Below are 14,589 nucleotides of genomic sequence, written 5' to 3'. Positions count from 1 at the left end.
ACAGCGAACACAGGAACACTAGGAAGAAAAAGTAAACAAGGAAAGATACCACTTTAAATCTGTGTTAATTGTAGTCCTGATCCTGAAAACATGCATGTGATTGGTCCTGTTGAGCACAACGGGACTGTTCATATGCATATGTGTTTGCAGGACTGAATGCTATATTTGGACTAGTTCTCTAGCCAATAGCCTAGAAATTGTATTCAGATAGGTCACATTTATTTTTCCTAAATTTTTCAAACTCAACTAGTTGTCATACTATAACAATGAGACTGACGCTGTCCTTCAGTTTTACACACCTTATGAGATTTTTGTAATTTTATTTATATTTTACCTAACACAACAGGCCCAATTCTGAATGGGACGGACCTCTGGTTGCTATTGCAATACAAATAATATTAACCGACAATAATGGTGTATATTAAATGTAAAATGTTATGTTAATACAATATTACAGATAAGATTCTACCCACATAACAAAGAAGAAATTCACAGCGATGGTTCCCACATTATCCATTATTTTCTTCCCATCCATAATGTAGCAGTTTGCATTAATGTAACTTGTATGCAGTTTGTGTACATTTATATAGTCAGTTATAGACATATTGCTTTCTTAGTGTGTGCGCTCAGGCACACAAACAGCATGGCAACATTCTGATTGCTGTTGGAAGCATTGTGTTAAATCTCAGAGTAACAGCCATGTTAGTCTGTATTCGCAAAAAGAAAAGGAGTACTTGTGGCACCTGAGAGACTAACCAATTTATTTGAGCATAAGCTTTCGTGAGCTACAGCTCACTTCATCAGATGCATATGAAGTGAGCTGTAGCTCACGAAAGCTTATGCTCAAATAAATTGGTTAGTCTCTCAGGTGCCACAAGTACTCCTTTTCTTTTTTGTGTTAAATCTGCTCATTTTGTCTACAGAATTTGCAAAGGTTTTTTTAATTAAAGAAACACAAAGAATTTAAACAAAGGGGGGTATAATGGAAACCCCATCTCAATCTATACTTCATAAGATTTGACATTTTTGCTAAGAGTATTCCAGCACTGTCCAAATCTTTTACCTTGGCAGAAATACAGCTGGAGGCATGAGTCAGACAGAAAGACAGTTGATACAATGTTCAGTAGTTAATTTCTAAGTAGAGGAACTCAATATGCTGTATCACTTATCCTTAAATTGCACAGCTCCAACATGAAACATGAAAGCCTTTCATTATTTTGTTAATTTACAATTACCAGGGAACATGGATCATTCATACTATGTGTCACTAATTAGGCTCCACTTCACAGAATATAATTACTGAACACACAATTTGCTCTTTTCAATTATTATATTTTAATTATATTAAAAATGTCAAAAATTATATACTTAAAACATGCTACAAATGCTAGTTGCTGGCTACTGATGTTTTTACTGTGATTCACTCTATGATTCACAATATAATACATTTTCGTCATCCACACTCCATAGCTAAATACTGTTTTGGATTATTATTCCTTATTAGATTAACCTTCTTTTACATCCTCAACTAACCACTTCCTTTTCTGCTGATTTATAGCTATAAGAATGCCAAGCTGCTGCTGCTGCTTTTAAAAAAAGTTATGTAATAACTTTAGTGAAATATAAACCAACAATTCCTTTTACTGTTCCATGTACTGTTCTAAATGTTCATGTTAAGACTATTTACCTTGCTTAGTGTCCTGTTCCAAAGAATACTGGGCTCTATCTACAGTGAATACTGAGTGCTTACATATAATAACCCAATGCAAGGAATGCAGCGTACAAACCAATGAGTGGATAATTTCTTTTAAAATAATTATATATAAATACATTTTAAGAGTGTGCAAGTAGGTCAACAGACACAGGACTGGCTAGACAGATACTGTTCTCTTCAAAATCCACTGCATGACTATTAGGATTTTCTTTATAATTTTAACATAGCCCCTAATTCATGTCCATTCCACGCACACAAACAGTCAATCCGAGTGTGGTAGAGATTTTAACCTGTGTTGGCTGGCCCATTAGAAAATATAAACTACAGATCAGGTTAGCACGATTCCTCAGATGATAATCACTTTGTGCAGCTAATCCAATCACACTGTGCAGCCTGAGTGTTATTTTGCAGTGTGGATGGCCTCTGTGTGTACATCTACAATGCAATAAAAGACCCACGGCATGAACACAGCTGACTTGGGCTTGCAGGACTCGTGCTGCAGGCTATACAACTGCAGTGTAGAGGTTTCAGGCTGAAGCCTGGGCTCTGAGACCCTCCTCTCTCACAGGGTCTTAGAGTCTGGGATTCAGCCCAAGCCCGAACATCTACACTGCAGTTTTATAGCCCTGCAGCCTGCGAGCCCAAGTCATCTAACCTAGCTCTGAGACTCAGTGCTGTGGGGTTTTTATTGCAGCATAAACATACTCTGTGGTATGTCTACACTGCAACGTAAGTTCCGGGTTAGTGGGACTCAAGTCAGCAGACCCTGGGTTTGAGAACCCTGTGCTTGAGCATCTACACTGATTGCCAACGAAAGGTTAAGAGTTTTTTAACCCAAGCCCAAACCTGGGGCTCCAATGTTCGCACTGCAGTACACAGATCTGAGTCCAAACTACTGTATCCCAGACATCCCAATGTCCTCCTGAAATGTGGCTGCTTTAGCCCCTTGTTCATGGTGCAGTGTGGGAAAATTTGACTGTCCACACCGCATGTTACAGGAAATTTGGACAGCCCGCCAACACAGCCTGATGAGTTGTCATTTTGGTCTGTGTACTCCCAGCTACTGGAGCCAGCAATATGGAGGTATCGCTATTTCAGAAACTTCTCTTGCTCGGGCTTTTGCTCCTGTTTCAGGATGTGGGCAGCGCTTCCAAGTGATGCTGCTGGTCAGTTTGGCAGCATTTTCTGACCCACCAAAGGCACTTGACAGAACTAATGATGCAGCAGCAGCAGGAAGAGGAGGAGGAGAATGACGACAGACATGGTAGACTTGAAGTGGGTGATGCTGCTCATTTGGGGGGGAGGGATAGCTTAGTTGTTTGAGCATTGACCTGCTAAACCCAGGGTTATGAGTTCAATCCTTGAGGGGGCCATTTAGGGATCTGGGGCAAAAATTGGGGACTGGTCCTGCTTTGAGCAGGGGGTTGGACTAGATGACCTCCTGAGGTCCCTTCCAACTCTGATATTCTATGATTCTATGACACTCAGTATAACCACTGATGCCCCCCGACATAGAACACTACACTGCAAAGCATTAGGGCTCAAACCCTGGGTCCCACATTGACTTGGGCTTGGACCCTCCACTCTTGCAGAGTCCTAGGACCCTGAGTCTAAGCCAGAGTCTGAGATATTTGTGTGTAGACGAAAGGGGGGTTAGAGCTTGAGCATAAGTCTGAGCTCTGGCTTGTACTGCAGTGGAGACATACCTTCTCACTCAATCTAGACTAACTTGAGTGTAAATAACTAGAGTTAACTCTGCAGTGAATACATAGCCTTATACACTTTGTGAGCACAGAAAATTCTTCACATAAGTGTGTGCCTGCACGGTGCTCCGCACCACTGAAAATCAAGACACTTATTTGGGTGCCTGAAATATGGATTTAGGAGTCGAACTTCAGGTACCCAAGTTTGAAAATTCTGGTCCCTCACTTTGTTTTCAAACAAGGAAGATACAATTTGGAACCATAGAGAAAATATAAATAAATGTGGCCAAAAGCTAGTTCTGTAATTAGATTAGACACCAAAAACAGCAGGGAAAATAAAGGCATCCACTGGCAGAGCAAAGTCTGAAACAAAAAATTGAACAAAATCAAATGCGATAAAGTGACAAACAGAATGGACGCAAGGAGAAAAGTTAAGTGACCTAAGACAAATAAGGGTGTAACAAAAGTTTAAACTGAACTCTGGCAATACACACACTAACAAAATGAACAAAGAAATACAAATCAGGAGTCAGGGTATGTCTACACTAGAAACGCTGCTGTTGCGCTGCTGCAGTGCTGTTGAATAGACACTGATTACAACAACAGAAGGGGTTCTTCCATCGCTATAGTAAATCCACCTCTCCAAGAGGCAGTAACTAGGTTGACGGAAGAATTCTTCCACTGATCTAGCAATGTCTACACAGGGGCTCAGGTCAGCTTAATTACGTCATACCAGGTGTGAAATTTTTCACAGCCCTGAGCAATGCAGATAAATTGACTTACTTTGTAATACAGACCAGCCCAAACATAAGTAAGGTACCAAAGAACTGGAAAGATTAAAGAATGATCACATTCATAACCAAGAAAATGACAGAAATAAATCTACATTTGCTGGGGAAGAAAAAGGAAATAGTAAAGAATATCAGTACCAGATCAGAAAAAGTGACTGAGATATGAGAGCATCTTCCAGGGGTGGACATGATCTGAATATTTTTGAGGAAAGTGGTTAGAAAGGTAGGGGAATGATTCGGCAGACATTTTTAAAATCTTTCTCAGAAATACTTGTGATTTGTAAATAAGCTAATTTAACACATATATAAGAAAGCTAAGAGATCAAATAAACTACACACTTGACTCTCTAACCAGCTGCAGAGAAGATCCTGGAAACTCTAGTCAGAGACAGAATGCAGAAACACTTAAAATGCTATCAATTTATTAACACGTTTCATACATTTGTAATCTTCCCACCCCCCACCACAACACACACACACACAAAATCACAAATATGTATATATTACATATATTTGTGTGTTTTAAATATATATTTAAAGCTATACAATTTAATTTAAAGAGGCAATTGTCTAACTTGTTTAGACCTGAAACTTTCCTGATATTATGGTTGATATAATCCAGTGTAGAATTTCTTGTAGATTGTAAAATATCTCTTTAAACTTTAAATATCATTAACTCTGTTATTCTTACTGCTGATACTTAAAAAAAATCACTGTCCATTTTGTTGGGATTCCTTAAATAACATGGAGCCATTTTCTGCCCTCAGAAATAAGTGTACAGTTCCCACTGGAGCCAACAGCTTCGTAGAATTTGTTAACTAGCTACTAGCTAACACTAGAGAAACAACCAACAGTAGTAGGTCTAGCACACAGAGAAATAAACATAACAGCTATCATACTGACTTCTGCAACAAATGAAAAACAGAAAATACTATCTGCCAAATGGAGAAGGATAAAACTGTCAGGGACATAGACTCCATCTTCACATTTAAGAAGAAGCTTTTAAAAGAGAAACTTGAAGAAAATAAGTAGCAGATTCTCTTTCTAGATGGAACTCTCCCTCCCTTTGGTTGGCCTAGAAGGAAGGAAATTTACAATACAGATACAGCACCACAAGAAAAATAACTCTCTAACACCAGGAAGGAGGAGTACAGTAAATGAGGTGTGAGTAAAACAGAAGGTAAATGAGATCAAAACGTTAGAATAGTGCAAGTCCAAGGAAGGTTATGGAAGTCAGAAGGGCAGATTTAAAGGTCAGTGAGAATATCATCCTTTGAGATGGTCCCACTTTCAAGTAAGAGAGTAGCACCACTCTGTTACTTTCTGAAGGTTAAAAGGTACCAATTTTAAGCAGATCTAAAAGAAGGAATTGTAATAATTGACATGGGAAATGCAAGGCATGAATAACAATCTTCAATAGAAACAAAGTCAAAGTAAAGCCAGGTCAAATTTTGGTAGTCTAGCCAAGAATTATACGGTAATAGAGCCTATACATAGCAATCTATTCAAATAAATTCAGGGTACAGAGACTTAAAACACACGTTTTCCCAACAGTTTCCGAACAAAGAAGAGATCCCTCCTCTGTTGCACTAAAAGGGATGGGCCGGAGTGGGGTGACAGATTTTAAAATAAAGAAAACTGAATCTCTATCTGACTTTAGGGAAATATGAATTTTATGACAGATGGATGCCTGATATCATATCCTTACTGATACAAAGAGTTTCAATACTTCAGTGACAGTAAATGAAGTAAACAGACATTTCCTACCCTATGAGGAAATCAAAACTTAACATGTAAGATGTAAAACCAAAACTTTTTATTCTACTTACAGATGACACTTATGAAATTGGATGATTGAACTGCTCCACAAATATAAGAGAGGATAACACAAAGAAGTGGGCAAATGATTTTACTTCAAAAGTATTCAATTTATTAACAAACAAAAATGTCTAACACTTAAACACAAAATAGTGGAGAAAAGTGCTGGGTTTGAAATCACATTAGTAGGAAGCCATGGGTATACTCAAGATCTGTTAAATTTAAACTGGCAAAATTTAAGTTCTTACCTATATTTACCCATACTCCCAATACAGTAACTGAATATAATTCAAGTATTATGGTGCAACAGAAAGTCATTTGCTATAATTTAACACACAACAATATGGTGGCAAATAAAGATAACATTATATATATTTCATCTATTTAATACTCTACTGAAGTATTTCCAACTCGTCTTCTTTTTTCTTACAGAACTGGATTTTTAATTATTTTTCCCAATCTCTTATTATTTTATTCCTCTACCTGCAATTGCTTCTTTCTACACTACTATAGGTCACACTTAAATCTTATTTCCCAAGTGTGAAGTATTCTGAAAATATATATATATACACACACACACAAGGAGAAATAACATTGGTACTGTACCTGCTTCAAAATCTCACTAGCAAGGGCCTCAATTCTCAGCAGTTTTTGCCTCTTTCTATATTCTGTAACTGGTTGTCAATAAACACTGCTGCCTGACCAGATACAACTGAGATAAATAAAAGACAAGATAATTAAGTTCCTAAAATAGTCAGCTCTCTCTCTCTTTATGTCACTGAAGAGAATTTTTTCCCATATTCTTTAGTCACAAATGTACCACTTGGATAAAACTGGAAAAAACAGTCATATTCATTCTACAAATCCGACTTCAAGCACTGCAATAGATTAGTTGTTTCTATTTAAAAAAGTTAATCCTGAAAGTCCATTGCTTTAGTTACTATTATAGTAGGAATTTAGATCTATAGTGTTGTAGCATTTAATGCTATACTTTATTTATATTAAGCCTGAAAGAACTGCCTGGCCTAGATGCCTACAAGTAATTCCTGTGTTGCTGTGTGGGGGATATGGGTTCACTCCTTGCGTTAACAAGTGCCAAGAGAGCTGTGGAGACAGTGCTGTGGGCCCCTGTACGGGAGACAGTGCTTTACATGACTCAAGAGTAAGGGCTCCAAAGGGATTTGTATCCACCCCATTCAGCCAGAGGGATGGTAAATCTGACAGAACCTTAAGTGCGGGAAGCAGAAAATTCCAGAGTCTGAAAAATTAAAGATTAAAAGGCAACTTTTTTATTCTCCTCACGACTGAGCCTTTATCTTACATTATGCACTTTAGCTGAGATACTGTCAAGATCCCTTCTCCACTAAAAGGCAAGTATTTGGTTTTATTTTATTGTGGAGTAAGGGGGCAGCCATTCTGCACAGTACCACAGAAATAAAACAAGAAAAATATTCAAGAAACAAGAAATCAGGACACACAAGACTAGTTATATACTGCAATACTTTTCTATGGCATAACAAACCATTAATACAAGTTAATCAGAATTTGCTTTTAATCTGAGCATTCTCTCCTTGTAAGGATTTTGTGTTAATTATTAATCCCACCTGTGCTCATCACTCACAAATTTCACTTTTTTCAGCATGAAATGCTGTTCTAAATACTGGCAAATAAAATCATACAGTAGGAAATAAGCATTATTTTCTTTTTAAATCTGTGATATTTTTCAAGATTTCCTTTGTCCTTGATACTAACAGCACAATCAAAGGTTTTCCATGGAGCACAGAATTCTAATTCTAAAGGCAAATCAATATGGGATTTAACAACACTGAAATATTTCCTTCTGTTGCCTCACTCAAATTAGACAGTTCCTCAGTTGCCTTTTTCTTCATATCTGAGATGTAATTTATGCACTTTAACAAACCATATGCATCCATGAATACATTCACAGTGACACCCACTTAGCTCTCTACCTCAAAAAGAGGCAAACGGAGGGACAGCAGTGGAACTCCCATGATTCCACAGAGTGTGGATGTTGGTAGAGCTGAATGCCTAACCCCTGGCCACAAGGTACAAACTCCTGCGTGCTGGAATCCTTCTTTGAGGGGTTTCCGTACACAATGCTGAGAAAGGGACTGTTAGGTGTAAGGGCAAGCCAAGGGAAAAGCTGAAACTGAGCTGGTAGGTCCCTTCACTGACCATTTCTCCATCCATGGGTTGGGTAGGAAGCTATGCCTAAAACTTCATAATGTACTATCCAGCTACTCAACCTATATACCACAGGAAGGATGTGCCTCTAAATATCTGTTTAAAAAACATGTACTCAGAGAGATCAATTCTCAGCATTAGCTATAAACTTAACTGTGGCAGGATTTTGTGGTTTCTGCCAATTTCCACACTTTTAAAATAAGTATAAATATATTACGCTAGAGTTGGACAAAAAACAGGGATATGAATTCATGAAAAAAAAATAATTTTGAAGTTATTTCTGTTTTGCAACATTTGAAATGTATCTATTTTCTGCTCTTTGGTGATGAGTTTTTAAAACCAAATATCAAAACGTTATTGAAATTTTCATAGCACCCCTTCAGGAGAGGGCAGGGCTAACAAAGGCCAACCTTACATATCATGATTTGAAGACTTAGCTGGCTGTGCATAAAAAATAACTATACCATTTTACAGTTGTATACAGAAATTACTAACAGATAGCTTTTTCAATGAATCTGCATACAGTCCTAGCTGAGTAACCATAGTAACTAAATATTTTGGTGTAAGATTCTAAAATGCACAGATAACAGTTTGAATAATAATGCCATCAGTTAAGCTCATTATACTTTTACCAAAGAAATTTGTCAAAACAAAAAAGCTAATTAAAATTTACTTTTTTTAAAAAAAGGAATCTGTAAATGTTACTTGACAGTATCTAAAGTTTACCGATAGTTTTGAAAAATGAGAGAACATGGGCATGATTACTTAAAATAGTATCGGCATAGTCAACAAATAAGGGTTCCTGCTACAAATTTAAAGCATTGTCACTCTTTCTATGCTTGAAAATGTGTCATCACTGGTGAAGCGCCATATGAGCAAACAGCATTTTTGTTCAATTTTTTTTTTCTTTATTTTAAGAAATGAATGAATATAGGTGCAGTAACAATAACCAATTCTAAAAACAAACCAAAAAACTCTCCTGACATACTGGAAGCCTAAAGAACGTTATGTGCAGAAACAAGGTACACTTGATTAATGCAACATCCAAGGTGACTGCATAACACATCATTGACCCTTTGTGCATGATTGCTATGCGGTGGGTTACTTAAGCACATACTTGGAGATTAAGCAAAAGTAGTAGCCAGGAGAAAAAAGGGAGAAACAGTATCACAGAGAAAGCAAGTGGATTCAAAAGAGGAGTGTAGATAAACAGAAAGATGATCTACCTATAGTATGTGCCTTGATTGTTTATATTAAATGGGTAATGATCAAATATTTTGTAGAAGCTTCAAGGAGGAAAAAGAATTTAAAAAATATAATTAATGATTATTCAGTCCCTGTTGTTAGCTGAAGATTCACATGACAAGTGAAGGGAGAAGAGACTCTGACAGGGTTACTCAACTCAAATATATTTTAAAACACTGATCCTTACCTATAAGAAGCACGTGTGAAAGGCAAACCTAATCTTCCTGATTGGCCATATATGAGAAAAAAATAAAAACTGGATATAAACAAATAGCACCTAATGGTGAAAACAAACCATTCCTATTTTTGACTTTTCCACTGCTGAATCCTAAACCAGTTATTTAGATCTCTTACTTTAGAGGAGGAGGAGAAAAGCAAATAGGAATAATAGTGTCTGCGCGCATGCATGCATAACATTATCCTGCTAGCTTGATGAAGACCTGAAGAAAGATTTTATGGGGTGAGGTCCAAAAACCTCATACTCTCACCTTTGCATAAACTGTAGTTTTGATAAACCACTGTCTGAGGTACTTCTGTTCCACTTTTGCTCCTGAACGCCACGAACAGCCATTTTCATCCACCTGTTCATTTGCTAGAACAGTCTGATCCACTGGGTCCCAATTAACCATGGCCTAAAAACGTTTCAGGAAACAAAGTACTAGTTTTAGTATATGTGTCACAAAAAGTGGATCTAACTTCTCAGATATTGACAGTACTCAGTACAAAGATAGTTTCCAAAGCTCCCATGATCTCTGCATAAAAATGTCCATTAGAGTCATCTCCATGAATTGAGACTCAACTGAGGATCTGTTGGACACTGTGCTCTTCAGAACTCAAAGGCCAACAGTGAAGCCTGCTACCTTTCTACAGAGTTAAGACACATACAGTTGGATTGATTGTACTAACAGAGGGTATACTAACCCAAAGGCATTTGTTATCTTCAATAATGAAGTTAAAACACTACTGAACATCATTCTCATTGACTTTACAGAGCAAGAATATAGTCTGAAGTTAAATAGGCTGGTACCGATCCAAAAGCTCTGGGGGTAAGTATGAGGAAAATTTATAGCTAAGGAGCTCTAACCTGAGAGGATGAAGAATCACATATAAAAATGTTCAATAAGTAATACTGGTCAGCTGTAAATATAAGTAAGTTAAACAGAGTTAACATTTCCTGCACTGAATTTGACTACTCAATGTAGGTTATTTTAGATATCACGCTCTCCTATTTATATCAATCCAAGTAAACTAGAAAATACAAAATGGTACAGTGGAGAAAATATCCGTGTTCAAGTCCAGCCTTAATCACATGTATGCAATTTGTGTTTCGGCCTAAATCACAAATACTGCATGTTATACACAGCAGAAAAAGACATGCATAATTTTGAAAGATTGGAACCTCTACTGTTTATAATAAGAGATTGAAAGAATCTCATGGCATGGTAAATGAAAGAGAGATGCTAACAGGCATTTATTTAAAAAAAAAAAACATGAACGGAAATTTAAACAAGAAAAGAATAATAGCAACTGTGAAAATCAATCCACCATATAAAGCATCATTTAGTAACTTCAGCTGAGCTATACAGAGTGACTTACAGGCAAATTGAAAAACAGCTCTGCTCCACAATGTTTTATACATTAACACATTATTTGAAATAAATTAAATAAACCTATTATGTAGGGGGAAGACTCAAAATCTCAGAATTTAAATAAATAAGGATTTTCTCTCTCATGTTACTGCATTTTGAATATTTATCATCATTCTCCTTTCAAAATATCCCAATTTCAAAACTTTTTTTTCTTCTTAAACACAATGCCTGTGCTTGGGAAGCAGCAAAAACCACTTCACAAATTGTGTGAAGGGAAATACTGTAGCATGTAGTTGCTTGATTCCCTTCCCCTTAGGAATACTATTGTTAGTAACAGTGACTTTTTATGCATCATCTGATTGCCTGCATTGATTTATACAATATAAATGATGACAGAATGAATTAAATATAGATATTTTTGATAAAAAATTTAAATTCCTATCTTCAAATCACGCTCACATGAATACAAGAATTTCATGGGAATTCATGCTTAATGTGATTCAGCTACCTTTTATCTTTAACCTACAAATAAGGTCAAACTTTTTTTAAATTAAGAAGATATTTAATATCAGACCATGCAAGATTAATTTATTACAATCCATTTTCAAAGCCAATCAAAATACATATCTTCAATAATGGTATATCACATTGTAAATGTGACTCTAAAAATAGTGACCATTTTATTTATAAAGAACTCCCTAACAAGATGATTAGACCACTGCAAAGTTAAAATAAAACACTGATGAACATAAAACAGACAATATTAAAAAAATAATAAAATGCTAAAAAGCCAAAATGAAGCAGTATCAGTATGAACTAGTTTTCTTTTGTTAAATAACTATGACCCAAAGCTGGGAAGAAATGGGATGATTTTGGTTTGCTGATATTGAAGAGAAGCATATATGTTGAAATCTTGGATTATGATTAAACTAGCCATGAGACAGTGGTGTTAATTAGCACTACTACACAATCTAGAAATTTTCAAATAGGAAACTCCATCACAATCAATGAAGAAAAAGATAGAGCAACAACACATGTAAGTCAATAGTTGAAAGTCATAATCAGGGATTTAAAGCTGTGTTTTGTCCCTTCTGTCTCACTACTGCATCCTCTCCACTTGTGTTCAGAACTCATGCAGTCTCTCACTTTAGAGAAGAGACAAGATTCTGCCGTGATGAATATAAACTGGGTTCTTTAGTGAGGCTGAAAGACAGAGACAGACTCTGTTAATTTTCACTGACTCCAGCTCCCAGACTAATTAAACCATGTGTAAACTGGTAATTACTAGCCTGGCATTCCCAATCATGGAATGGCGCTCTACATCCATCTTCGCTCAAGGCTACCCTTATAGCCTTAGCAAAACCACAGTTGGTCCTCTAGTACTCCATTTATAACTGCAATAAATGATACTTCAGACTTTTTAAGGCATATCTCAAGTGTGCTGGAGGCAGAGCTGAAGATGTGCATTAACTGGTGTCAGCACAGATTGAAGGGTCTTATTGCTGATGAGGTCAATCCTGATCCCATTTAGGTCAATGGTAAATCTTCCAATAACTTTGCTAGGAGGAGGACAGCACCCTAAGTAAGCAGGAGTCGTTCTATGACATTAGGGGAGCCATGAAATAAACAAATCCAATCTACATCAATCATTTGGCATACCAATATTGCACATAGGGCCCCTATATACCACTTTGATAATAAAGATAATTGATTTGCCTTGCCATTATACCTAGCAGTGGAAGATAGTTACCCATTAACATTTTGTTATCTTTTACAGTGATATACAAAAGCACAAACACAGTAATGCAAATATCTGTCCCCTTAATGAATGTGAACTGAAGAGCCTGAAAGACATTATTTATAGTATGAGTGACTTAGGACATTAAGTTTAAGGTATATGCATAATTTTATAGGTCAATGTTTGCACTTACCTCCTTTTGATAGACTAACCCAGCTTCAAATAAGTTAATAAAGAGGTACTGTGTCCATTTATAGTACTCTGGTAAACAAGTGGTTATTTCCTGTAAAGAGAAAGGAAAAAACATTCTATTATCTTCCTGCTACATCATAACTCAAGGGATTTACTTAATAGACCATATGAACAATTGCAACCTGTAGGGAAAATATGTACTGTATTAAATTAATTTAGAAAATGTGCACTATGACTGAAAAGTGTACATATGCATATGTAGAGAAATCATGGTTTGTGGGAAAATGTCCTTCAATACCCCCAAACCACAGCCAACCCAGGGAGCTGCAACACTGTTTATACAATGCTGCTATTCCAGCCCAAGGGATGGGATGGGAGGGATTTCATGGTGGATCTGGTTGATTTTTCTTGAGGAAGTTGGCAGCAAGAGGGGGTAAACCAGTTTCTCAAAGACAAAGGACAAGCTGCCACCTCTAGCCAGGCGTCATCAATGTGCATTGGCAATCACCCATCAAGTGGCCATTCTTTGGCAACGAAGTGGGGCAGGAACAGATCAATCTGCATTTTAGCAAACAATAACATGGAACCTCTTTCACCATGAGACTCCACATCTCCATCCTCACAGCAAGAACGAAATTTATCTACAGGTAAAATGCAGGAAAATGCATTTCAAAGGGTGACTGGACTCTAAAAGTGAGGAGCAAAACCACCCCAGGGTATCTCTCTCTCTTTCTCTTAAGATGACATAGGAACCAGCCCACTGACCTTGGCGGAGTTCCTGTTCTGAGAATTTGGTCAGCAATGGTGCTGGGAACCTGTGGTACGGATTTTACCTTGAACCAAGTCTAGTTTAAGTTTTAGCTACTATAAAATGTTTTATATTTATTTCTCTTGTAACCATTTCTGTCTTTAATACATTATACTCATAGACTCATAGATATTAAGGTCAGAAGGGACCATTATGATCATCTAGTCCAACCTCCTGCACAATGCAGGCCACAGAATCTCACCCTATTGTAGAATCTCATCTACAATAAACCTCTCACCTATGTCTGAGCTATTGAAGTCCTCAAATCACAGTTTAAAGACTTCAAGGTGAAGAGAGTCCTCCAGCAAGTGACCCGTGCCCCATGCTACAGAGGAAGGCGAAAAACCCCCAGGGCCTCTTCCAATCTGCCCTGGAGGAAAATTCCTTCCAGACCTCAAATATGGAAATCAGCTGAACCCTGCGCATGCGAGCAAGATTCACCAGCCATATACCCAGGAAAGAATTCTCTGTAGTAACTCAGATCCCACCCCATCTAACATCCCATCACAGGCCATTGGGCCTATTTACCATGAATAGTAAATCAATTAATTGCCAAAATCATGTTATCCCATCATACCATCTCCTCCATAAACTTATCGAGTTTAATCTTGAAGCCAGATAGGTCTTTTGCCCCCACTGCTTCCCTTGGAAGGATATTCCAAAACTTCACTCCTCTGATGGTTAGAAACCTTTGTCTAATTTCAAGTCTGAACTTCCCAATGACCAGTTTATATCCATTTTTTCTTGTGTCCACATTGGTACTGAGCTTACACAATTCTTCTCCCT

General features: G+C 37.1%; 1 protein-coding gene across 3 annotated transcripts in view; it reads right to left on the bottom strand.

The window, feature by feature from the left end:
• Window positions 1–14,589, bottom strand: part of LARS2 (leucyl-tRNA synthetase 2, mitochondrial) — a 106,080-nt gene that overhangs the window by 53,866 nt on the left and 37,625 nt on the right. For all 3 annotated transcript variants that reach the window (XM_077811134.1, XM_077811133.1, XM_077811135.1), the window contains exons 6-7: window positions 12,997–13,086; window positions 9,965–10,108 (exon numbers count right to left, since the gene is read on the bottom strand). In XM_077811134.1, coding sequence (XP_077667260.1) covers window positions 9,965–10,108; window positions 12,997–13,086 — 234 coding nt within the window. The remainder of the gene's footprint in view (window positions 1–9,964; window positions 10,109–12,996; window positions 13,087–14,589) is intronic.

The sequence above is a fragment of the Eretmochelys imbricata genome, chromosome 2 (assembly GCF_965152235.1).
Source record: "Eretmochelys imbricata isolate rEreImb1 chromosome 2, rEreImb1.hap1, whole genome shotgun sequence".
Taxonomy (NCBI): Eukaryota; Metazoa; Chordata; order Testudines; family Cheloniidae; genus Eretmochelys; species Eretmochelys imbricata.
The sequence above is the reverse complement of the archived record's forward strand: the minus strand, read 5'-3'. Positions and strand labels throughout refer to the sequence as shown.